Source organism: Zosterops lateralis (assembly GCF_965231275.1).
Source record: "Zosterops lateralis genome assembly, chromosome: 6".
Lineage (NCBI taxonomy): Eukaryota > Metazoa > Chordata > Aves > Passeriformes > Zosteropidae > Zosterops > Zosterops lateralis.
The window spans coordinates 56,717,900-56,744,432 of NC_139761.1; the positions used below are offsets into that span (position 1 = coordinate 56,717,900).

The 26,533-nt window shown below is 40.1% G+C and overlaps 1 protein-coding gene across 6 annotated transcripts in view; it reads right to left on the bottom strand.

Annotated features, from left to right (window-relative positions):
* The window catches only part of TPCN2 (two pore segment channel 2), a gene marked incomplete at its 5' end in the record, with an annotated part of 60,341 nt that overhangs the window by 16,069 nt on the left and 17,739 nt on the right, over nucleotides 1-26,533 (bottom strand). For 4 of the 6 annotated variants that reach the window (XR_014590409.1, XR_014590410.1, XR_014590411.1 and 1 more), the window contains 5 exons: nucleotides 22,178-22,263; nucleotides 23,693-23,774; nucleotides 24,315-24,397; nucleotides 24,539-24,629; nucleotides 24,995-25,068. Coding sequence is in view for 2 of the 6 variants with exons in the window: in XM_083863912.1 (XP_083720038.1) it covers nucleotides 21,353-21,431; nucleotides 22,178-22,263; nucleotides 23,693-23,774; nucleotides 24,315-24,397; nucleotides 24,539-24,629; nucleotides 24,995-25,068 (495 nt within the window). Of the gene's footprint in view, nucleotides 1-20,606; nucleotides 21,432-22,177; nucleotides 22,264-23,692; nucleotides 23,775-24,314; nucleotides 24,398-24,538; nucleotides 24,630-24,994; nucleotides 25,069-26,533 lie in introns of those variants that run through there. The other 2 variants (XM_083863912.1, XM_083863913.1) reach the window with 1 other exon arrangement.

The window sequence follows — 26,533 nt, forward strand, 5'->3', positions numbered from 1 at the left end:
GCTGCACGTAATATGCATCTATCAGTACTCATGTGTTTTTAGCCACATGAGCTTTGCTTTTTTTAAATATTTTTTTTTAAATTGTTTCGAGGGAGATAGTTTTTGTTGTTTTGTCAGGGTTTTTTTACCTCCTTGAATGGTTCTTCACTATTTAATTAGGAAAATAAAACATATCTCTCCCCTCCTGTGATACACAGATTTTCTCCAGAATACTAGGGCAACATACAGGATGGACACTGGGACCATGACAAATTTAAGGTTCAGTATCTTGGAGGCTTTCCTGGCCACAAGCCAAACCTTTCTGGAATGGAAAAAAGCTCTTCAAAAAGGTATTTTCAGTAAGAAATTCACTATTTAACCCTGGGGAGGTAAGGAAATACTCCAACTTAAAATTATTATTCAGATGCATATAAAAATGTTATTTTAGATCATTTTTAGAACTTGCTGTAATTGCATTATTTCCCGTTTTTTTTTTTTTTTTTCTCTATGACCTGGGCAGTGGATATTCATTGTGATTAAAGCACCTGGCTTTTGGAGCAAGGGAGACGAAAAATAAATACCACATAAACATATAAAACTCCTAAGCAACATTCCTGGAATAGTTCTTCTGTAAAGTGCATGGCATGTTCAGAACACATGATTTCCTAGTACAAAGATTTTATTGGCTTCACTGCTCAGTGTGGTCATCTCAGATTCATGCCAAATAAACCCTCCACATCATATTGACATTTCATTTTTCATCTCTAGCTACACCTACTCTTACTAAAAGGCTAGTTCCCAACTCCTGCAGGAATTCCCAGGCTGAATGCATGTTTTTATTATCTTCCCTTGAAAATGATAACCTAGAAGACAGTGCTGCATGTTACTCTTGGCAATTAAAGTGGAAAGGAGTAAGTACAGGGTTTCAGAAGATGCAACAGAAGAACAAGAGCCAGGGAGGAGGATTTGCCTCTATCAGGTTCCTGGCACCTTGTTTTGGCAGCATCCCAGTGCCAGGTACCAGAAGCAGACTTGTTCTCCCATGAGTGCCAGTTGGAAGGAGCCCCGGAATGAGCACACCCTACAGCATAGATTGTATTCAAATCACGTGGAAGACCAAAGAAAGGGAAAAAAAAATTGATGTCAAAGTCAGAAAAGCCTCCAGTTTCAACTACATACCCGTAAACCTACATGGACAGACCTTGCCAGGTGCTTATTGTTCATAATCCACTTCCCCTTGTTAACGTGACTAAATAAACACAACTCACCCAAATCAAATTGTGACCATTTCCCCATTACAAACTTAATGAACTTTCTCAGGTTTATGCACTTTTTCAGCATGCAACATAAAAGTCAAGAGCTTCTTCATGAGAACGTGCCTGACTGGGAAATTTATTTTTTTTTAGAACAGTTACTGTGCAATGACACAAGGGTAGAACACTGCTTTAAAGGGCTGCTGACTCTGGACAATTTATATGCTAATTTCAGAAATGATTCCTCCTACATTAAATAAGGAGCTGAGGAATGTTCCAAAGGTCTAGACAGACCATGCCATTAACAGATTGGGTAAATCAACATTAATACTGCCCACAGCATATTACACCGTGTGAACTTTCTTCAGTGCCCGCACTTTACTAAGTTTAGTTCCACGTGGTTCCTCAGCTGACTGGCCAAAATATAAACTACATCAGCTCCCTAAAGCCTCCCTGTGCCCATCTTGACCTTGGACTTGCCTTTAATATTAAACTGGAGAAAAAAAAATCCTGAATGGTCACACTTTTTTTATTCAGGGTATGTTTATAAATAGCTTATATAAAGGGTTAATAATGATTAATAGATTATGAAAAATGTTAAAGAAGTATGGACAACTACAAACACTAAGAATAGCTGTTTGGCACCCAATATTAAGTGATCAGCCATCTAGAACATACATTCTAGCCCCCTCCATCAGTATGAAGGCCAAGTCTGGCAAATAATTCAAATATCTTCAAGCTTGAGTATTGACAAGTTCTCCAGCATTTATTAGTACTACTCTGAGGCTATTATTCTTAAAGTACAAGTCAAATCTGTCTCTGAATTTAGACATTGAATAAACAAGCTGTTATAAAACCTTAGACTAACGGAAATATTTCCAGTTTTTATTTTATTTTCAATAAAAATATCTTCACACAATTTCTCACATGGCATACGTAGTGCTAATAACACAGAACTGAAAAACTCAAAATGCAACAAGCATCACTAGATGGATCATAAAGTACTAAGATCAATGGAATTTTTTTAATTCCTTCTTTTTTTGTATCTCAGTGGCTAAAACAAGCCACTGGTGCAAAGCATGATGCTGAGTCTAAGTGCTTAGCTGTCACAGAAACCAAAAAAAAAAAAAATCAAATCCCACTTGGGATGAAATGTTTGGTTTAGAAATAAGCATTTACAGCATTTTGTGTATTATCAGGATGTGATGAGTTCGTGCAGTGTCACTTACAGATAAACCCTAAAGCAGTAAATACTGTGAGGTACCTTCACATGACAAAAATCTGATTTCTTTGCAACTGAGCTGCTGATAGGCTTTTCTTTCTTCCACCCTCACGTCTTTCCCTCCCCTTTTTTTTTTCTTTATGCTTAACTGAGGATTATACCAAACCTATGTGAATGACACAATCTCATCACTTCCTGAACAGACATTGCAACATTTTGGGGGCGCAGAACTGAAGATTAAGTCAGAAGAGCACTGGGCAGGCATCTCCTCTCATTGAATTCAATAGCTGAACTTCCATGGAGTGCCAAGGGATTGAATTAGTGTTTATAGTGTGGGTGCCAGCAAACTCTTTGTGCTTCATCACACACACACCCCAACCAATCATTGCACTATGACTTAATTATCACAGAGGAGCCACCTCTTAGCAAACTACAGCCACGTATGGAGTGAAAAAACCTTCCAAAAACCAGTCAAAGCAGGACCCCAAGGCCTGACACGCGTAATAAATACATCACGCACAGCAAGAACATGCTTTGCTATACCTGAGACACCTCAGCCAAATGGCTCCTGATAATGATCAATGATGGCAAATTGGCAGCCAGGCTACTGGAAAAATTCCAAGCTTCACCTTCCAGCTACAGGAATGAAGAGGATATATGTGAATGTGATCTTTGGCAGGGAAAGGTACATTGTTTCACTGCTGTGGGAAAAATGCTTAATGCTCAAACATTTCCTTAAAATAAGATTTTGGATGAAACATTAGAGGTAGCATTATTAACGATAATCAACTCTCCTGGCTAAATGAAAAAAAAAAACCAAACCAACAAAACCAAACCTTCTCTGAACCCATCTCCAAGTTGCAGGAGAGAAAAAAAGAAATCTAGTGTTTCACCCCTTGGTTTTTTTCTGAGCACTTCAGCAGAGATGCTACAGCAAAGAGAATAGGTCTTTGTGTGCTTTGGGTTATAAAAACCAAGGCAGCTTCCAACTTTCCTGTTCCTTTTCCCCATCAACAAATGAGGAGGAGATTATTTGAAATTTTGGGGTTAGATGATAACACTTGATATACTTGAAAACAAGAACCCTCACACACCTCAAATTAGTTTCTGAATGGTGAACCTTGTGCAGGAAATAGCTCATGTCTGAAAAGAGACAAAAAATGCATACAGCTTGAAAAAGGATTTGGGGATTTCAGAATCCAGAGTTGTTGCTATGCTCCATAGAACAGAGAAAACCTGAAGGGGCTTTATAACCATTGCATCAAAACCTAGTGATAAGAATGCTAAATATAAGAATGCTAAATTGCTAAATATTCAAACAGGTATTCTTCCTGAGAAGCCATGAGTGAAGCTCATGCAGATGTCTGCTCCTGAGTACACATGAATATACGTGTAAAACACCCTGTGCTTCTCAACAAGGAAGGAAATTGTTCCCGAGTCAGGGCTCATCCAGAGGCTCTGACTCATCATTGTCCATCCAGTTTAAAAAATTGCAGAATCATTGGGTTGGAAAAGACCTCCAAGATCATCAAGTCCAACCCAACCCCAACCTCAACTAAACCATGGCACCAAGTGCCACATCTAGTCTTTTCCTAAACACGTCCAGAGATGGTGACTCCACCACCTCCCCTGGCAGACCATTCCAATGCTCCAGAGCCACCTTTCTCCCCTCCTTTCTGTCTTTTACCTTGGCTTCCTTTCAACATCCTTTACCTCCTGTGAAGGTTCAGCCATCTCCTTTTTCCACCAATCCTCTTAAGTTTCCCCCAGAATATACCTTATCTCATCAGGGAAAAAAAATCCACTAGAATTAATGTTATTTTATTATATCATTACTTCTCTGTATGCCCCTGTCCTGATGCTGCCTTTTTAGGTTAAAGTTTCTTTGTGACAGGGATTATTTACTGTTCTGTGTACTCATCCAATACAGGCTGGATCTTAACCAGCCTCAAGGCACTACCATAAGAAATTGGGAATAAAAAGAGACTGCCTTTGCCCTAGGTAAATGCTGTCCAGAGTGATATCAAACATAGTTGTCCATCTTTGCAAAAGCAACCCCAGAAAGCATGTAACAAACATGCCAGACATTATAGAACCTAAATCACCAGTTCTTCTGAAAAGTATTTTTTAGAAACAATTTCTGTAGCATGAAATGGAATCACATTTATTCTAGGCATCTGTGAAATATTAAATCATGGTGGAAACTTTATTTTTGCACGTTGTTTACACATCTTTTCAGGATACTTAGGAGTAAAATTTACATGTTCAAAATTACTCCTTTCTCTTCATTGAGCTGCCTGAATGCAGTCAGAAGAACATTCAAATTGCAAAAATTTTCCTATGAAAGACCAAAACTGGAAAAAATTCAAAATACCCAGGAATACACCCACAAAGACATTAAAAAATTGTTTCTGAACACGTTTAGCATCTAAATATTCTTTTACTGTTAATTTTACAGCAACCACGTACTTCATTTTCTTAGAGGCAAAGCTCTTGGAAAATGCAAGAGGTTAGGCTATAGGTATGTTGCCAATCTGTGTTTGTCACAGAATTCTAGCATAGTTTGTGTTGAAAGGCACCTTGAAGATCATCTCATTCCAAGCTCCCTGCTCTGATCAGGGACACGTTCCACTATCCCAGGATGCTCAGAGCAACCTGGCCTTGAACAATTACAGGGGTGGGGTACCCACGGCTTCTCTGGGCACCCTGTGCCAGGGCCTCACCACCCTAAAATAAAGAACTGTTTTTAAAATATCTAATCTGAATCTACTCTAAGTTTGAATCCATTCTCCCTTGTCCTGTCACTCCATGCTCTTGTGAAAACTCTCTCTCCATCTTTCTTGCATGCTCCATTCATGTACTGGAGGGCACAGCTGGGTCATCCCAAAGCCTTTTCTGCTCCAGGCTGAACAATCCCAATTCTCTCAACCTTTCCTGACAGGAGAGGTGCTGCATTACCCTGGTGGTCTCCTCTGGACCCACTCCAACAGCTCCATATCCTTCCTGTGACCCCAAAAACTGGATGCAGCCCTGCAGGTGGGATCTGGGCAGAGCAGAGGGGCAGAATCCCCTCCCTCTCCTGCTGCCCAAGGTGCTCTGGATGCAGCCCAGGGCACAGGTCACCCTCCAGGCTGCAATTGCACATTCCTGACTCATGTCCAGCCTCTCACCCACCAGCACCCCCAAATCTTTCTGTTGGCTGTTCTGGATCTGCTCATCCCCAGCCTGGATTGACACCAAGGGCTGACCTTACCCAGGTGCAGCACCCGCACTCAGTCCTGCTAAACCTCATGAGATTCCCATGGGCCCACTTCTGGAGCTTATCCAGGTCCCTCTGGACAGCACCCCATCCTTCAGGTGTGTCACTGTACCCTCAGCTTGGTGTCACCTGAAAATTTGCTTAAGGGTCAAAAAAAAGCCACAGTGACAGTTCCTGTTGTTTTCAGAACCCATCCCAAGCCTGATCAAAGGCCACTGAAACCAGAAGAAAACTTTCAGATCTTTAAGCGGAGATAGAATAAAGAAATAATTCACTCTTCTGCAGAACAGCTCAAAGGCAAGTCAACCACAAATTCTGCAGAGCAGGACCTGAATTTGCACCCCTCCTAAAGAAGTAGGAGCTCAGAATCTCAGTCTTCCTACTGGCAGGAAAGCATGGGGTTATTGCAAGAACTAACCCATTCTGACATGCCATAAGGATCTATTTTCTCTCCCATGAAGCTTAGGTTTCCACCTTTGGCTACGTTCTCAGAATACAAAGTTGTGTTTTAAACCCAACTCAGCAGGACATGCAACAAGGAGAGTGGGAGACCTTTCCTGAATGTGCACTGAGCAGTCAGCCACAGCTCCTGTGGAAAGAGACATCAGTTTCAGATCATGATGGGCCATTACAGCCACCTTCTCTAATCATCATCCCTCACATAGTCCAGACACCATCAGGCAGACCTAAAAGGCTTTAAACTGCACATTCCAGAAAGGCATCCACTTGGCAGCTCTGCAGTAAAACAGTCATGCTTCAAAATGTCACACTTCTTTGAGAAGGGACATCTGATAATTTTGCTGTGAACATTACTCAGCTCTGGAGAGGATGGACCTCCAGGCCCAGCAAGGTTTGCAGCCCATAACATGCATTCAGATAGCACAGACTGACAAACACTGGTTTGTAGCAGGAACAGCATAGTTTGAGTACTTTAGATGTGAATTCAACCTAAATTAAGTAGGTGATCAATCCTTCAGCGCACTGCTGGTGAACTGAGGGAAACAGACAAAATGGTTGAAAGGCTATTTTATGAATAATACATAATCTTTTCCTTTTATATAGGGCCACATGAAACCCCAGAGGTCTGTGGTACACCGGAAGAGGCGTAAACCCTGACTTGTAACGAAGTGTCCCAAAAGTGCATGAGTGTTTTCATGATTTCAGGTACCCTCCTTCACAACGGCAGTTTACTCAAGAATTTGTGTAGGGTCTTTCCTAACTGCACACTCTGAAGCTTTCTAGCTAAAATGAACTTCATTAAATTCATTGAATGGGAATTTCATTAAAATGGGCACATCATTGAGCCCAAAATCCAGCCTTTTAAACATGTGAGGTTTGGAAGCACTTTTGCTAAATCCACAGCAGATCCAAAGGAACCTTCAGAAATTCTTGCTAGCATTACTAGCAAGGAATGGTTGCAGGCACTGAGGCTGTAAGGGCGCTACAGTCAGTGCTGACCTCACAGATGTTATTTTGTTAACATGATGGTTTTATGCCTCTTGGAGATTTGCCCTAAGATACATCCTTTGAAACAGGTACACGTGGAATTATCAGCCTGCAAACTGCCTTTCTCCACCCACTGGGAATGATCAAACATCTTTGACACAGGGAAGGTGAACTGGAAGGAAATGGTGGTTATCCTCTTGAAGTAACCCCTAGAGAAGATGAGGATGTCATTGCAAACTTGTGGGAAAAAGCAAGTTTTCCCATTGTCAGCATGCAAAATAGGCACAGGACAATAGGCACCATGATTTTTCTGCAGTCAGGTTGGCAAATCTTGGATGTTAAGAAAATGAAAGCCAGAGGCAGTGCGTTCCAAAGAACTATTAATTAACCAAGGGTTATAAAGCTGAGATTTAGAGAGCTGACTCCTCAAAGAGACAGAAGCAGCACAGAGTCTTGAAAAGAACATGAAACTTCAGTATTAGAACAGGTATAATGGATTTCTCTAATAAAAGAAGTTTTTCCAGTATCGGCCTCTTTCCTCAAGCAGTGTCTTTGTCCAAAAGAAAATAAGAAAATTCTGCTACACATACTACAAATGAAAAAAATGAGAACATTCTCATTAGTCACCAACATTTTCCTCCACCATAATCCCAAAGTGCCTTCTTATCAATTCTCTACAGATAAAAAGCTCAGGTGTTGTTTCTACCACCTCATTCTCACTGATGACTGTGTTCCTAGGTTAGACATTAGTGCCAAAGTGGCGTATCCTAAAAATTTGTACATTTGACCTTCAATACCACAATTCCTGTCATTTCCAGTCTACCACCTTAATGTTCTGCAAAAGGTACACAAAGCATGGAATCAAATAATGAAACACTGCATAAGGGGACATTTCACTCGTGTATAGGCAAAAAAAGACTATGCCAGAGCTGTGTGGGTGCAACAATTAACAAGGGAACTACTTAAACTAATAAGAGAAAAATTCAGGAATGACGTCAATTCACTGTAGTTTAATCACTGCAGATAGAACAAAGATGATCTAATGTCAGAGCCTCATGACATCCGGTCCAAACACAAGGAACCTTCCTATGACCAAACAGGTTTCTTTTCTCACATTGATTTTGGCCTGATTTTCCCAGCTTTTAAAGACAAGGGACATCTGATGTCTTAGTTACTAGAAGTTGAGATAATCTCTTGCAGTAATCTGTACAAACAAAATAGCAATATAATTTTAGAGGTGCCTTTCTTCAGAGAATTCCCAACAGTTCCCACATGTGGCATAAAAACAGGCTTTATTAAGCCCTGCAGGAGTCAAAAGCCTTTATTCCTTGAAGGGGCCATATGCCACCAGTGAACAAGGGTTTAGGGCTCCCAGGGAGCTGGGATCCAGAAAATATTGCCTCTCATTGGTGCAAGATCATAACTTTTGGAGATAGAGAAGCAAGCACTGAATCCTGAGCCCAGTGGGAGCTCCAAAAGAGGACAGCTCTTGTTCAGAGCTTGTCCTTGTTTCTGTGAGTTGTGGGCCTTGGGCTTGAACCAAACAGAAATCAGTGTAGTTCAGAAAAACCTCAGCATTACCAAGGCAAGATCTTCAGGCCAGACTGTAAGGACTGGCACCTGACATTCAGTGCTCAGTAGTAGCAGTGAACCGCAGAGGTCCCAACCTGTTTCAGGGACAAACAATTCCCAAAGCCAGCCCATCCCTGATGCCTGAAGGAAGTCCATGGGGACAGTGCTAACTTTCTTATTCCCAGGCAAAGCAGCAAAAGAAAGATGTTAAATTCCTTCCAGTCACTGAGTTTCCACATTTGCAGCGGCATTGCCCATAAAGTAGGAGATTGATGGCATTTCCATGGTGGTGACAGCAGAATGGGCAGTTGGAAGGTAAGAGATTTACTTACAATAGCAGCGACTCACAAACAATTTTTTAAAAGCTAGCAAAGATGTAATTCCGTAAAGGAAACAGGCACGTTTGTATGTATGCCTGGTGCAGTTTGTGTTCTCCTAAAGGCCATAACACAACCCTTTGTGTTAGCTAGTGCTGAGGTGTTAAACACAAAACAAAGAAAACCAAATGCTCTGTCTCTTCACCCACATGAAGAACCCAAAACACACTTAGTTCCTAGTTCCAAATATAGGACACATTTTCAAAGTCTTTCAAGCCCTATCTACGTTATCCAAAAAGGCCAAATACTCATCCTGTAGGATAAATATGGAGAGGTTAACTTCTTCCTAAAAAGGATAATGAATACTGTCCTGCCTGTCACATTTTTACTACAGAAAACCAGAAATTACAAATAAAAACTATCACTTTTTCTGGCCACACTCACAGACCCACTTGATTCTTTCCAGTAGAAAAATCAATTTAGAACTTCTACACGGTTTTATTCAGACCAGCACCAAGATGTATCTTTTTGGAACAAGCTTGGTCTGCCAGGGATATGAGATCTAATTTGGGAGATGGTAGTTGCAGTCACAAAAGCACATTAAAGTTCCTCAGTATCACAGAGCAAACCTCACCTGCAGAGAGACAGCTTTTATGTTTACGTGCATATGCATGTTTATATATAAATATATATTTTTACACGTATACACAGACACATACACAAACACACTTTTGGAGAGAAATCTTGTGTCTCAAACAAAAAAAAACAAGCTGTCTCACCATAAATACCATTCTGAAATGTCATCTGCAGTTACCTAGATCACAAATATGCAGAACTGCAGCTCTTTCCCAGCTTTATTTTGCTGGGATGCCACGGCAAGTGGTAAATGCTCTGCTGCCACCCAATGACGTTTCCCGGGATTGTCCATTTCCCAAGCCCCCTTTCTCCTACTCTACAACCAGGTTAAAAAATAAATAAATAATCGGATTATGGGCAGCATTTAGAGCTGGAGCACTCTGCATACCTATGGTGCCTTGGCCTCTAGGGAGCACAGGACACGAGCACCTCTCCTCACCTGTATGCAAATGGCCCCAAGTCCTTTTCATCATCCCGCCAACAGCGGCATAACTTTATCTGAATCCCCAGCCACAAAACCATCATTGTGCCGCAGCAGTTAATTTTTACTGGTTTACAATGCGCTTTCCTTTGCACAGGAGATAATGGCAGCTCAGCCCAGCAAACCTTTCACACAGCTGTTATTATGCTTTATAGGCCATCAAAGCGTTGATTTCGCAGCGCCGTGTCAGTGCCAGACACGCCGACTCTCCGCACTGTTTTCACTGCTCGGTTCCTTTCTTTGCTCTCCTGACGAAGCACAATTTGTTTTAGTCCTTACTATTATGTCTAAATTTAGTTTGCAATGCTGTATGAACACACAAGTGGCAGCCTGTCAGGTTTAAGTGTAAAAGGGGAAATGCTGTACTGTGGGTCTTGAGGTTCACCCCACCTACCCCAATTAAGCTCTCAGGATTTTGAACACTTCAGCTTTCCTTGCAGTAAAAATAGACATTATTTATGTAGTGCCACTTTAAGGAAATACAAGAAACTAGCCAAGTAATTTTGGTCAATATGTATTAGCACACAAGAACAAGCTGCTCAGTTCTGAAAAAATCTGACCAGAATTCTAAGGCAACAGCATGTGCATCTGCTCAAATTAGTGTAATTTAACATTTGTCAGCCCACAGTATACAATGAATTGCTTTAAAATGTGGTTTACATTTTAAGTTATCAGCTTGAGCTGATATAAAAGACCCCAATTCCTCAGGGGTGAATGCTCAGTTGAGAGTTTATTGCCTCAGAGGAATCACAATTACAGGTTTAAAAGAAGCTCAGCAATGCTTGATTTATTTTCACCTATTTCATTACTATTTTTGTTTTGGCACACAAGACATAGCAGGATGTTCCTCTCACCAAAACATACAGGTTGTAGAATAATACACTAAAAACCTAAAGGAAGGAAGAACTGAATTCTTTCCCAATAACCATCTACAAGAAAATTTAATCACTGCATTAAAAGATTAAAAGAAGTTATTTCCAAAACATTCTGTCCGCTGCTGCTCTCTGGGCTTCTCAAAGATCAGAGATTGTTCTGGGATTCATTAACAGTTAATGGTATTTAACTACGAGAAAAAAAAATCCCGGACTTGGCACTTTATAAGAAGTGCCACTTTCATGCCCTTACATTTTCATACTCCAAGCACAGTGCAGAAGTGTTACAGATATAAACACCTTGGTACAAGCAGATGTGTATTGCTGATAATTCGCTGCGTCAAAACATACCTTTTTATGTTTTGCCATTAAAAAACAAAACCTGATTGTATTCCAACCCCCTTGATTCAGGCCCCAGCACTTAACTATGCTGAGAATGTTCCATTAAGTGCATCCAGAAGTGCTGATCACACAGCCCAGCCGGCAAGGTCAGTGCAAAAGGGGAGCTTGAACTCCCTCTGCTGGCTAAAAACACAGCTAAAGAGCTAAAAATCTCTCTCACGCTTAAAAAAAAAAAAAAAAAAAAAAAAAAAAAAAAAAAAAAAAAAAGGTACATCAAAACTTTAAAAAAATAAAAAAAGGATAATATTTATCTCTTCTTTAGACATTTTCATCTTTTTTGTTGTTGGCCTCTCAAGGAGATTTTGCAGCACCTGAAAGGAAAACTCTAGACCTCCCCTGTTTGTTGCTCCCATGAAACACTGGTCTGTGACTGGGAAGCTCTGCAGATGAGCCCTGCAGAATTTCCTTCTTAAGCACTGCCAGCAGATCACAAACAGGACAGTAACTGTGATGAAACACCAACCAGTCTGTACAAAAAAAGATGGGAGAACTGATGGGAGAAAAATACACCATCAGAATAGCAGATTATGATGTATTTGACAAGGACCAAAATTACAACTTTAGGCCAAATTTACTGAAGAGGTCTATTAGAGGTAATGGAGTGGAAAATGGGGTTCAGTCCCCAATCCTAAGAGAATTTTTTGTGCTCTAAGCTATTTTGGCTCACTTTCTTCCCTGGAAAGTGCTCCTTCTTTTCATCTATCTCAATTTCCAGAGAGAGGATTTCTGCCCCAAGGAGTCTACAGAGCAGATTCCATGCCTTCTGTGATAGGTCAGATACTCCATTTTTTTAAAAAACTCACTCCAAAATTATTTTGAGAGCACTGTGTCTGGCCTACCACTACCTTGCATGTGAGTATTCATTCGTACATCACAATTAAGCAGCCAAGAAGATACTGTACAGTTAGAAGGACTGTGACAGCAACTCCATAAAATGACCTGAAGCATAAAAGGCAAAGCAGCCTTTGCTGGTCAGAGGGTTCTGTCCCATTGACCCCTCTGGTAATCCCAGCTCTGCAGTGACCCAATTCAAATGGCAATCTTTTACACATGTTCTACTTGAGCCTGAACACCACCACAAGTGGGATTCAGACACACACTGATGGCTCACAAACCTTTTAATCCAAACCACATTCTTATCTGCATGGGGTTGGGGTTTAATTCAGCTCTTCCTCATTTAATGAGCTGGACGTGGTCCTCCCCAAACACCTGTCCATGAGTGTCTGCTGAAAAGCCAGGTAACACCTCTCTGTGCAGATGAGAATGAAAGTTTGGTGCAGAACTGCATATGAGATGCCTAAGACCTACATTTCATGAGGTCCACCTACACAATGCACGTGAGCCTTAGAATATTTAAACCTGAGCTCAAACTTTCCTCATACCTCACTTTCCAATGTCTACACAATTAGGAAGCAGAGCATCCTGTTCTACAGATCTCCAGAGGGCTGCAGCAGGATCACTCAGGAGATGAGAAGAGAACCAAGGGCTTTGGAAAACATCAGAGGAAAAAGTTAATAGTCACTGTGGAGGGTCTCAAATAAGCAGATGTTTCAAACATGTGTCTAATTTTTAAGTGCTGAGTTTGATGGCAGTAGATATTACAGTGGGCACCAACCCAAGACAGAGCTAAGGAGGAAAGGCTAGTGGACAAAACAGGAAGAAAAGCAGAGCATGAAAAACATTTTTCACATGCTCTCTTAGTCTGTGTAATCTACCCTAGAGAGGCCTCAGCAAGCAAGTTAACTTCAGACCTCAGTTACAACACGTGGGCAACTTTATTGCCCAACAAAAAGTACATTAGACACTTATAATCTCATTTTATTAAATTTTCCTACTCGCAACATTTACGATTGGGTGTGTATGTATGTGAGGTTAATACAAAAATCTATATTATATTTGTATATTAACAAGATTAAAAGCTCACCTGCGTGGCAGGTGCTGCTGTGGGCACAAGCTTGGATTATGGATTAACCAACTCCTATCAAAAACTGGGGTCCATCACCAAATCTAAAGCAAGGAAGGCAGGTGCTTTTCCTGCTGATCATCCAGCTGAGGGCTCTGATTGAGTTACACCAGGAAAGAATAGCTTTGCTTCCTGCATGAAATCTGATTACAGAAAGAGAGGGGTGACACCTCACAAAACGTAGTGAAGCTTAAAGGACAACCTGCTCCTCTGTGGCCCTTTCTGGTGGCTACTTTGATCTAAGTTTTATTGTCTGGGCTTAACACCTTCACCTTTGATTTCACAGGGAACTTCTTTGGAGGCGTTTTCGTACAGCAATTGTCCAAGTGTTTTCAGAGAAACCACCAATTATCCAGGACACTGGGAACTAAACACTTGAGGTTTTGGTGAAATACAAGATCACTCTCACTGGTGTTAAACACGTATGGGAAGACACATTAAAGACTCAAGGTTTACTTTCAAAGATCAGTAATTAAAAACAAAAAGAAAAAAAGAAAAGAGCACTGTCAGCAGCTCAGCAAATTGTGTGAGGGACCAATTCATTCCTGAAGGCAAGGAGACCTAACATAATAACAGAGCACAGGCCAGACTGGCTTCCCAGCTCACCTCAGAGGGACGCTCCTTGTACAAGGCCATTGTTACACCACCACCACCCCCCAGTTCAATGCTATAGTGTTACACTTCTGCAGCAGACACAAAACAGCAGCTCTTTCCTGGGAGCTAACAAATCCAGTCTGCTCTTAGCAAGACTCCTGCACAACAACCCTAATTTTAAGCATAAAAATCAAAATCCCTTCTGGTCTTACCTAATGTGACAGGCTGTGTAACACAACCCTTACAATTCAATTCTAATTTCTGCATCCAGCCCAGCAACCCGTGGCTCTATTAGAGGTCATATTTCACGTTACACAGACACACACACCTGCTACACAGCAGAACCTGCTCTTAAAAATGCACTCAATTCTCTATTTTGACATGAATCTCCACCCTCTCAAACGCTGATGATCCTTTGCCAGTGAGACTGTGAAGGGCAATTGGCCTCCTGGGCAGTTTTCCAAACTCAGGATGATGTTGCAAGCGGCTCACCAGCTCTGAAAATTCAGACTGTTCACTCACCTCCAAGAACAAAATACAAGAAGTACAAAGGGAGATAAGGCTAAAAACATGTTTGAACTGTGTTTCAGGTCCAACAGAAGGCTGGAGCTGTTGTTTAGGATGATCATTGTTTAGGATGATCATCCCGTATTTTTCCTCTAGTTTGTACAGTTGAAGAAGTGACTTAATAACTAGAATCTATCAGTTTAGTTACATTTACCAAACTTCCAGCATATGTGCCAGCCTCAGTTCATTCCTACTAAATATTTACAAATAAGATGGGAAATCAGCAATAGTCCTCCCTCCTCTTTTGATAAGATAGGAAATAAGTAGATTCAGAAGTTTAGAGGTTCAAGGATTTTTTTTTTTTAAACTTTTAAACAAAGTTAAATAGTTATATACAGGACTAGGCAGCAACAAAATCATCAACCAATTGATGTGGGAAAGTCAACATCATCTTCTAAACATGCAACTGAAGCTCACAGCTGGTGCAAAAAAAAATAAAAGAAATAAAAAAAGAAGGCAGCATTGTGTGTTAGCAAAGGCTGTGAGCAGGGACTGCAGGTTTTATTCTTAACTCTCCCACGGATTTCAAGCTCGGCTGTGGGCAGACCACCAAATATCTCAGCTGATCATCTACAAAATAGGGATAGCAATATTTTCCTATCCCAGCAGGATGTTTTCAGAAGAGTGCTTGGGAGGCACTCACTGCAGTGATGGGGTCCATGAAAGTCTCTGCACAGAACAAAGACAACACCTGCTCACTGGTTAATGGGAAAAAGATGACTGAGACTGTTACAAGGAATTTCTAGCATTAAAGGACAAGCTGCAATTGCCTCTGGCTTACAGTTAAGAAATTCAGCATCAGGGAACCATTCTTTAATGCAATTATTGTGGAAAAAATTTAAGTATAGGACTAGATAAGAAAATAATGCAAATAAACTACATCAATGGCTGGAATTCCACATCAAAAGCAACAGTTAGGTTTTCCCTTAGAGTGGGTAACATAGATAGTTCAAGACAAAATATCCTTTTGCTTCCTTTGGCAAAGAAGTGCACAGATGATGGGGGTAAATGCACACCACACTTTTCCCTTCAGGATTGCAACAATTTTAGTTAACTAAGACACTTTTGAAAAGCATTTATTATGCCCTGTGACTCCATTTTATACAGTGTTGAAGGTCTTCTCACATTCTCTGTGGGAGATGATTATAGGTGGCTCTTCCAGTGGCTTGCTGGACATATCCCCATGTACTTAGTATTTGAAAAATGCCAGCTCAGCCTAGAGGGTTTTGTTTTTTTTCCTGACCATCTTCTTTCACATCACGCTGGGAAAATTGCAGCTTTACAAATATAGAAGAGGTTTTGAGTTCATAATGAAATATGAACTTTAAGATTAAAGAAGTCCGACGATCTGGTGTTTATTCCTGATTTAGCAACAGATTTCCTGTGACCTTAACTTCATCATTTAGATACTTCATTATCTATTTTATCTTTTAAAAAAGAGATTGTATGTCTGGAGGGTGCAGAAAAGAAATCAAGAAATACTTCAGATTCTACTCTGCCTTGGATCCAGGGAAACATCAGACCTATTTCAATTAACAAAATTAATTTATTAACTACTTCATCATTACCTTTGGTAAGGGAAGGTTTTGTAATATTACAGGTAATTACTACATTTTTTTGTTTTTGTAAAGTTTTCTAGTTGTTCCTAGGATTTATGCAGCATCAGTCCTCCCAAAAGTAATAACTTTTGAATTCATTGAGCAAACCAAGTGTGAAAGAAGAGCTGAAGTGTGACAGTTATGAGTGTCAAACATTTGTGACACCTGGTAGCAGGCAGAGCAGAGTGCCCAAACTAAGTGTCCTCATGAGGCAAAAATCAAGTTATCCAACCTACTTGGCTTGTCAGTGAGCCAACGCAAACTGGGAGAAGGGCAACACGTGCCCTCTTCTTGCCCAAAAAGCTAAGGGATTTAGAAATGTGATTAAAGGGAACCCAGCAGAGTGAACTGCACAGAGAACTACGGGGAGCCAGTGCAAGGTCAAGTATCAGCAACACAGCACACACAGCTCAAGATCATCTTCCTGGTCATAATGGGAAACTGAAGGAGCATAATTTTGCTTTTGCTACCCCTACTTGCACACTGTAAACATTTGTAAGGCATTAGCTGGATCCAGCAGGACGTGCTGTAATAACTACAGCTAGGTTTGTTATACCCATGGGAATTCTTCCCAGTGAAACCACAGGGAGGTAGGCGGGACAGGATCTCAGGGAGCAGCTGAGCCACCACCACACAGGGGCAGGTTCACAAACATCCAGCCAAAGCTCCAGCAGGTGACTGTCAAATCCCTCCTAGAACAGCTCTGGAGCAAAGGGGAGGCTGCTACCTCCCAGATACAGCGCTCAGATTTAGGGAGCAGCCCAAAATCCACACTACAGCTTCTCCTACAACCAGCACAGCGATTCCACAGCATCAACACTTCACTCCCCTCAACCATTTACATATTCAAACATTGTTTTTAAAAGTATTTGCCTGTCTCTTGTTGATCTGAACAAATTATTTCCTCTAAAGTTCTTCTAAACTCACACCTTTCACATGTCTTAAGACCTCTGTTACTGTGCTGTAATGAACACCTTCCCCCAACTATTTATTTTAAAATGCAGGGCAAAAAACAGACAGACAGAGAGACAAAGGGAAGTACTATAAAAAATCACAGCAAAGCAATTATCTTTTGATCTCTTTCAGATGCTGTTAGCTCATTCAATTTGCAGTACACTATCAGCCTCATATTTGTCTTCTAATACAACTTTTTCCCTGACAGGTACTGGTAAGCTGTAACAGTGCATATTTAGCTCTTGAATTTTACTTCACTAATTTTAGCTTCCCCAGTTAATCCAGATCATTTTGAAACAGTATCATTTAGAGTGCATTGCTTATAGATGGACTACACAAAGCCAATTTTACCCCTCCACCATTGAATCCCACATTATTTCTACCTGAAATTCAGAAAACAAACAGTTCTGCATGTTTATAAAGACTTCAGATTAAGTCAAAACCAGCTGATTTCTGGAAAACTCCTAAGAGTTATGTATGCTTTTAATTAGACAAAAATCTAGTGAAAGAAAAAAAAAATCATTGACACCTACATGAACAGTATAAGCAAACATCTATTTTTTTGTTTGTTTTCAATAAAACCCAAAGACAGAGCACTGGAATGACCAGATCTGTCAAAAGCACAATGTTAAACTGCAAAAGCAGTGGTAACACCCTGTGCTACTCCTATTAGACAGACAGGTGAGAAGATAAACCATCTAGCAAGGGAAGAGATAGCTCTGAAATGTGAGGTGAAGGTAACTAATCCATACCCTGCACATTTTCCTATAGGCCCTCTTCATTCTCTGTATGTCCTTTTTTTTTTCTGCACTTTAAGTGTTGGAGGGATGCAAACCAATATTCCTCAAAATGTGTCAAGTTCATAGCTGAGTGTGCCTGTGAGGTTCATCTCTGTATTTTTACTAAAAGAATCAAAAATGCTAGAGTTGAATCCTTCCTCTCCCTCCACTCCTAAATCTTTAAGCAATAAAAATTCATAGCATATCAGGAAGGAAAAAAAAACCCACCAACATGAGGAATCTCAAATTAACCTTAATTAGGTGATTAAGGTCTTCCTTTCAGAAGCTAGAAAAATCTGATCTTGATTTAATAACACAAGGTGATCTTCCCTTTGCTTTGGCTTCCACATGTTCCAACTGCAACAACCATTGTCAGAGACATCACCTTGTTCCAGAACTGATTTTGTTCTGGAAATAAAACCCCACCATCTTCTAAACCAGAACATGCTACCAAAAAATACCACGGACTCTGCTAAATTATGTGCAAAATCTGCCCCAGCTGAAGTGCTCTGAGAATGTTTTTCCACTGATCTCTTGGGGAAAAGAGAGATGAAGGAATATCTGGTTTGCAGAGATAGAAATGCAAATGAAAACCAACCTCAAAACCATCAATGCTCAGTTCCAATGAGGTTTCACCTTAAAAACTCAGTGTACCATGTACCTACAGAGGATGCTGTGTGCCTCTAGAGTTGGAAAATAACAGAGCAGCAGCATCCTTTAGGTCTGCATTTTGAAACCAAGCACTTATATCCCACTTGCATGTAACCTCTTCCATGGGCCCAGCCTTTAACTGGCAAAAACAACAGGAACAGAGGTGTCCAGCACTGCAGAAGTCAGTAGCAAGGGAAAGGGAAAAACAAACCACAAGAATCATTTCAACACCCCAATTATTTTCATGGTTCAAGAAGAAAACATTTTTTTAATAATGCAAACCTTAAATTTTACCTGATGACGTACATTCATTTTCATGATTTATACAATTATTGCATAAGAATTGTGGTCATTTACATCTTCCAGTTCAAGTGACATTAGGTAGTACAATTTTGTATTAAATTCTAGTTACACTTCCAGTCAATTACACAAGTGTGAAACAAGAACAATACAGACTATTCCCTTCAGAATGCCTTCTCCACATTTGTCCAGAGGTAAAAATGGCATAATGGAGACAGTTGTGATGTTGATAGTAATCCCACACCAATTTGTGTTGCTTTGGTAGATTGTAGTGTAATGTTATGGCAAAAAACCCACAAAAAACCAGAACAAAACGAAAAAAAAAAAATTAACCACAAAGCCCCAAAGAACCTTAAGAGGTCCAAAAAAAAAAAAAAAAAAAAAAAAAAAACAAAACCAACAACAACACCGCAATCAAACTGCAGGCTGATAACAACCGGAGGACACTTTCTTCTTGGCAAGGCAAAGCTACTTCAAGTACAATAAGTTGAAAACAAAAGTAATTTTTCTTTTCAGTAAAAAAGGTAAAATAAGAGTATTTAACCACTGTGCAATAATACATTGGTGGCAGTGATTATACATCATGAAGGAACAGAAACCATCCTGGCATGAAGCCACACTGAACAGAAGAGACTCACAACCAGAAAAACCGTGTGCTGATGCCTTTATCTGCTTACCATGATGAGTGTTTTAAGTGCATGACAGAAAATAAGCATGAAGATGCCCACTGAAACCAGTGCAAGTGAGTTACTGGGTGGCTTAATCTGGAACAGAGACCAGAGACTGCACACAGACAAGGGCATGGCTTAAGAGACAGGATTATAGAGGCAAATAAAGACTGCTGGAGTAACTCAGAACTTAGCTCACATTTGTTCTGCACATAGGAAAGCTGCAACACATTTTGCTCCACAGCACAAAGAAAATACCAGCAAAAAGGTAAAGGAACAGACAAGAATAATTAAGTAATTTCTGAACAGTGAGATGACAAGGCAAAAATATGGTTTTGACCTCAAATACACCATTAGCAGGGCAGAGAAAAATGGCAAATGATAAAAAAAATAAGGAAAGGTACAGAGGATGACTGCTTGGCACTTCTGGAAAATGTTTTTTAAAGAAAAAAAGAACTAAGGGACTTATAAATAGTAGCCAATTACCTCCCCCAAGCCTTTGTCAATACAGAGGTGACCACAATAATGTCTATTTTGGTGACAAGTGTCTCAATGAGAAGGCAGTGCTCCAAAAGGGCAGTTTCATTTTTACATATAAAAACAGTAGTTGTGGCAGATTCTATTCCTCATAGCAGTTTACTAGTTATGTAACAGCAATCCAAGCAAAAACACCTTTTTAGAGGAACACTAAAGGATAACAAAAAAGCCTGTGGACACAGCTTACTGTGAATCCTCCACTCTGGATTTGTTGAGGAACTTAATTCACCCAAAAAAGTTTTACCCAGGTGAAAGTTAGTGGTACACAGCATGTGGTCATTAAGCCATAGAAGAATGTGATCCTGTAATACTGGTTGAGCACCTCCAATTCCCACAGGCTCAAACTAAAATTTCAACTGTTAAGCACTTTGATTATCCCATCCAACTCCTTTTTCCCCCCCCTTCCCCCTTTAAGTGGGCAACTTCAGTGCTCATGGTACAACATCCCAGCCAAAGATCATTCCCCTTAGCTTTTTCATAAAATACAACACAGTGTAGAACAGGACTTGGAAGAAAGTAAGAGGCTCAGTAAAGGGCAACATGAGAATATTGACTCTGAAAGAGAACTCAGTTTTACCACATTGAAAACCACAAGTGCAATTGCTCCAGCCCAGGTTCTAACTGCTCTCAGTGACCAGAATGGCACAACAAGCATGAACCCCCCATGGAAAGCAAAGAAAAAACAGAGGATGTGCAAAGCAGGCAGTCCCTGTTTCTAAGCTGGAATTGGATTGTGTCCTGACGTGATTAATTCCCCAAAATTTGGTAAGAGATGCTGGTGTCACATTGCAATAAAAACAGTGTTTCAGCTCTCACTACAAGAAGATTAAGGATTTTGTTCTGGTCCTGCCTAATCCATTCATGAATTGCAGGGCACAGCCCTTGCCACATTTGCCTGCCAGAAAAAGGCAGCTCCATTTTCTTGTGCTGAAAAAAGTAGCAGGCTTAGTGGTTATAAAGTTCATGTCTTAAAGTGCACTGTCATTTTAAACAGACTTTCCCTGTTAAAAAAAGTAAATAAAACCTTCTGATATCAACACCCTATAAAAATAACAGCTGCAATACTCCTTCTAAAATTGCAACTTAAAATCAAGTTAGCAAGATTCAAATCTTTTTCAAAAAAAAGATATGAACCCAAAATAAAAAAACCTTTCTGCAGAGAATTCCCAAGCAAAACCTCACATAGTGTCCTACAAGCCCCTCTCCTAACAGCATCTCACAGAAAATCCATTCAGTTTCTTCCAGCTGACAACCTCAAGAAAACAGAGGTCTGTTTATAAATAAATCAGTCCTTCCCACCAGTCACCTACATAACTGCAGGTGTGGGTGCTGGTGCAGTTTTTCCATCAACTCCTCCTCTGTAGGTTCTTCCAAAACATCTCTACAAAGAAAAAGCACGAGTTGTTAGGGGCAGCAAAGGGAGCTTCCCAGCATTTGTTTTTGCAATGTGTAGACTGAGATGTAACTGTGCTTGTTTCAGGAACGAAATAAGGAATTAAAGTTACAATAAGCTGATGCTCCCTAAAGATGCATCTAGTTGCAAGTGATCCATCCTCTACAGATGTGTCATGGAAACCAGCAGCTGTTTTCCCACAAGAAGCAGGGAAGCAATTTCCTGCACACAGTACAATACAACTGAAGGTCAGTAGATTTGTTTTCCTGAAAGAACTCCCAAGTGAGAACGCGCTCCCAGTGCTACTATTGAGTATCCAACATGCACCACAAGTTCCACTAATGCACAGTCATCAAGTATTAACTCACCACCCACCATTTTATAATAAGCCAAGAACATGCATCACTTCCCCTCATCTTCCCTTTTCTTCTTTCTCTTGTTTTTTCCTCCCTCAGCAGTTGTTCCCCTCACCCCCAGCACCTCTTCTCCCCCCTACTATGAGCAGAAACTACAAAAAGGTTAGGCTACCAAGTCAGCTTAAAGTAGGCCTAACTAAAGCACTTGCTGGATTTCTCCAAAATAACAGATGAAACAGTTTGCTTCAGAAGGAGGAAACAAAAGACATCTTGCAGCCAGCACACTTTCTTTAAAACAGAAAAGAAAAACAAAAGAAAGACAAAATAAATTAAAAAAAAAATCAAACTACATTGACTATCAAGTCCAGCCCAACTCACCTGAACATGAGTTCAACTGTCCTCTGGTATTCAATACCTGAGAGAGACTCTCGCTGGCAGCGACGGTCCCACTTGTGAATAAAGTTCTGAAATGCAAAAAGAACAGCCAAAGACATAAAGGCTGCTTCTGATGGCACCAGAAAAGAGGTTATATCTAGTCACTGTGTTTGCAGATAAGGTCTGGGAGGCAGGTGAGGTTTGTTTTCACATGGTGAACACTGATTTGTTTAGGCATCAGGTTATTTACTTGCTGCAGGTCACTACATTACTCAGGCCTTTGTCCAGCAATGAAACAGTTTTCGCATCACAAACTGAAAGAACAGCACAGCAGATGACAAGGCTACTGCCTTCAGCTCCTAGCAAGGACTGCCTCCCCAAGACAACACAGTGAACTACCCACAAGATTCACCTGTTTTGAATTTCTTCCTCTTTAAAAAGCCAACTATTTATAAACATACTGCTAGTCCAGGTTTTGTCATGTTCCCTTACTCATTGTGAATAACTCTGACAAAATAAATACCCAGGGAGTAGACACACAGCTCAGACAAAAAAAAAAAAAAAAAAAAAAAAAAAAAAGTGGGGGAAAACAGTGACATCCTGCTATGGAATGCTACATCTTGGCTCTGACAGCAATCTTTGGCCACAGCCCTGCAGAAACAAGCAGGCAGAAGATGTCCTGGACTGAAAGTTCACCATTCTTCCTACTTTAGTAAACTTTAATTCTCAGTACAGTCAGCCACATCAAGAACATCTCCAAAAGAAACCTTCACAGGGTTTGGGGTGGGGTGAAGTGCCCTCTACAGGCTCTCAGTTCCCTCCACTACCTGTAAGAGAAGTCTAGAATGGTGAACCTGGAAGGGATGGTTATGATTAGCACCTTCTTCCCCCCTCAGAAATTTGGATTTGTAGGAAAGCATGCAGTGAGTAACTAGCAGAACCACATGTTCTTCATGGCATTGCTCAGCAAACTGCACTCCCACAGTTTCTCTGAAAAACTCTGGAATATGATCCCTTAAAAATAAGTAATCAGTTCCACTCCTCTAGTGTGGCACTAAACAACAGTGGTAATTCAAACTGAGCTGGGAAGAAACACAGGAGAAACAAAGAGAATAAAAATTTTAAATTTAAATTGCTCACTTCATTTGCTGAAAAATTAAAATGCAAAATACCTGCAGCTTGAATAACAAATGCTGAATTTAAATGGTAATGTACAAGAGACAAGCAATTTTATAATACTTTAAATATTTCTCATCTTTATTACAAAGAGAGTGATGCAATAAAATTTTAGAAACCCAATGAGACACAACCAGTTTTGTGACAAAATTGCAAAGAAAACACACAATTCTCTAGGAAAAAGAAAACAATTCCTCAGCTCCTCGGGCACAGGCCAACAAGGAGAAAGGTAAAGTGAGCACACACACAAACCCAGCACAAAGTTGTCTGGGTTCTTTTCATTTCCTGCACAAATCAGAACCCATTTTCAGGATCTCACACCAAACAAACACACTTCCTTACCTCCAGAAGTAAAGCTACAAAGAGATTAACCCAGATGACAGAGGAGATCAACCACCAGGCTACAAAATAGACCTTTGCCCACCTGTAGATCAGATAAACAGACAATACATAAAGGAAGCAGTAAACAACCCCACCCTGAAAGTGAGCAGAGCACCATGAAAGCTTTTTTTTTTTTTTCCCCTGGAAATATAATACTACTACTTTCTTAATGGAAAAAGGGGCCTGGATCAAAAAAAATAATAAATTAAAAATTAGAAATGTTTGCTTTTCATCAAGTTACCAAACAGACTCGCTCTCCTGGGTTAACCAGCCAAGGGTCACTAGAACAGCTCAGCCCAGGCACCATCCAGTTCATTCAAACATTCCCCATGAAGTCAGCAAATACAAATGAAAGGTATCTCCAAGGTTTTAAGTCTACAAAAAAAATGTTCACCCGCAGAGAAAACAAAGCAGCATTAGCTTTATTTCCTATTATATCTGAATTGCTGCAAAATAAAGGTGAGCAGCACCCCTCTGAGCAGATGGCAGGAACTGTGCCATGTGTATACTTCCTGTTCAGGTACATTATTTATTATAAGCCAGATTTATATGTGATTTCTTCAGCATTATTACAGCTACTTACGGACTTGAATATCTTGAAAATGCATCCAAAAAGACTTGCCAGTTGTTCACCACCATCACATCCCAGAGAGTCACCACTGCTGCCTAGATAATGGGAGTAGAAACAGCATTCAGGTGGCTGTACCACAGATTTCAGCATCAGAAAATGAGGAGGAAAGAGAAAATGAAGAGGAAAGACAAGCAGAGAGGAGAGGGAGGAGGGATTTCATCCATGACCAGACTCACAGCAAAGTCATCAAAGTTGTTGGGCCAATATTCCAGCTGTTCATAGGTGCCACACTGCAGAGTGACGTTGTCATGTGTTGTGTTGGCAGCACTGCAAGAGATCACAGGCTGATGTGAGCACAGCTCCCCATGAACTCTGCTTTAGAATATTCTTCTGAGCCCCTTGTAGAAAGTTAGAGTATCTCATAGGGGCAGAAAACAAGGGAAACAGCTCAAAAAAAAAAAGTAGTTCAGATAAAGCAGGATAAAATTCCAAGCTACAGATAAGCATTCCTGCAATTTCTACACAGCAAGAAGAAACAGGAGTAACAGATAATGAAGCCTTGTAATTTAACATTAAACGTAGGTGGCTCCAAGAATGAGAAGAAAAAAACCCAACACCACCAACCTCAAACAGCTCAGAGGTAAAAAGCAGCAGATGCTTTTGAAAAATAGCGGTGATGTTTAGAATCTTACCTGGTATTTCCCAAGGGAACAACTGCACCTTTAAATAGCATTATGCCAGTTATAGCAAATGCATAGAAAACCACCTGGAAGGAACACAACCAACTATTAGCTTTGAATATTTCTGTCACAAAATAAGAAAGCAAAATGCAATTAACATGGGATTTATATTAGCACCGCAGTTGAGGTAATTACATCAAGAACAGTGCCTGAAGCTTTTTAAAGTGAAAATACTTCTCAACTGCTTGCTTTTACTTTTGAATATTCTACCTGATTTTCAATTGTTAAAATGCATTAAATAATTTTCTTATCTATTTTACTTCTCTGTGTCTCAGAATGCTGATATTTAACTATAAACATTGTAAATAGCAACTTAAAACCAAAGGTCAGTACCACTGTTTATAAAGAGCAATCTAAATATCTGAGGAGTCTTCTGCTAGAGTCAATGAAAATAAGCTTTTAGTAAGCCTATCTGAAAGACAAAACTATGTCAGTATTTTATGTTCCATCAGCAACTTCCTTAAAAAATGCTAATTAGTCTAAAAATGAAGTTTTCAATAACACAAAGGATTTGGAAACTTCTTTCTTTTAACTGTTGAAAATATAAACTTTTTCAAGAGACGCCCTTCAGTCTTTAGCATTTGCCTAGGTGATATTGCAATTTTTATCCTAAAAAGATTGTTCAAGAAATAACCTACAGCTTTGCTTCTCTGAGAAGGAGTCATTTAACCCAGGAAAGCTTGAAAGCTTGAAGCAAGCTGAGTCTTCAAACAAAATGGTTTGGGGTTTTGTTTTTGTTTTTGTTTTGTTTTTTTTTGGGGGGGGGGGAAGGGGTCGTTTGGTTTTTGTTTTTTTCCGTCTTTTTTTTTGTTGTTGTTGTTGTTTTGTTTTTTTGTGGTGGGTGTTACTGTTTGCTGGGTTTTGTTTTGGGGTTGGTTTTTTTTTATATTTTGCTACAAAACAAATCCAAGAATGGGAAGTCTGGAGGGAATAGCAGAGAACTGCCCTTGCCTACAAACTCTGAACACACTGGAGATGTCACTGAAGCTGACATTTCACAGCCTGCCAGAAGATGGGGTATCTGGCCTGGCAATAAAATTAATTTTCTTTTTTTTTTTAAATGATATATTTAAAACACTCACTACCTGAGAAATTAGCTAACCAGTCACATTATTTTATCAGCATGTGTGTTCCAGGCTAACATTAGGAAAGGTATTTTGCATCCCCTGGCAATGGAGTCAGATTTCATTAGGGCAGAAGCTCAGTGAGAGCCCCCATGTAGCCTCCAGTAAAAGCAAATTAAATTAATGGAAGGGGAAAACACTGTGGCAGACTTGTCTCAGAAGTGTTAGTTGCACAGCACAACAAGGTTTTTACCACCTTAGATTTGCCCCAATCAATATCATTATTTCAAAGTGCAACACAAACCAAGTTAAGGCCTATCCTCTGCAGATAAAAGTAGAGGTTATTAATGACAAAAATAGATATTCTGATTAAATTGTATGGTAGGTATATAGACTAGAACAACAAATCATTGACCTTTAACCACTC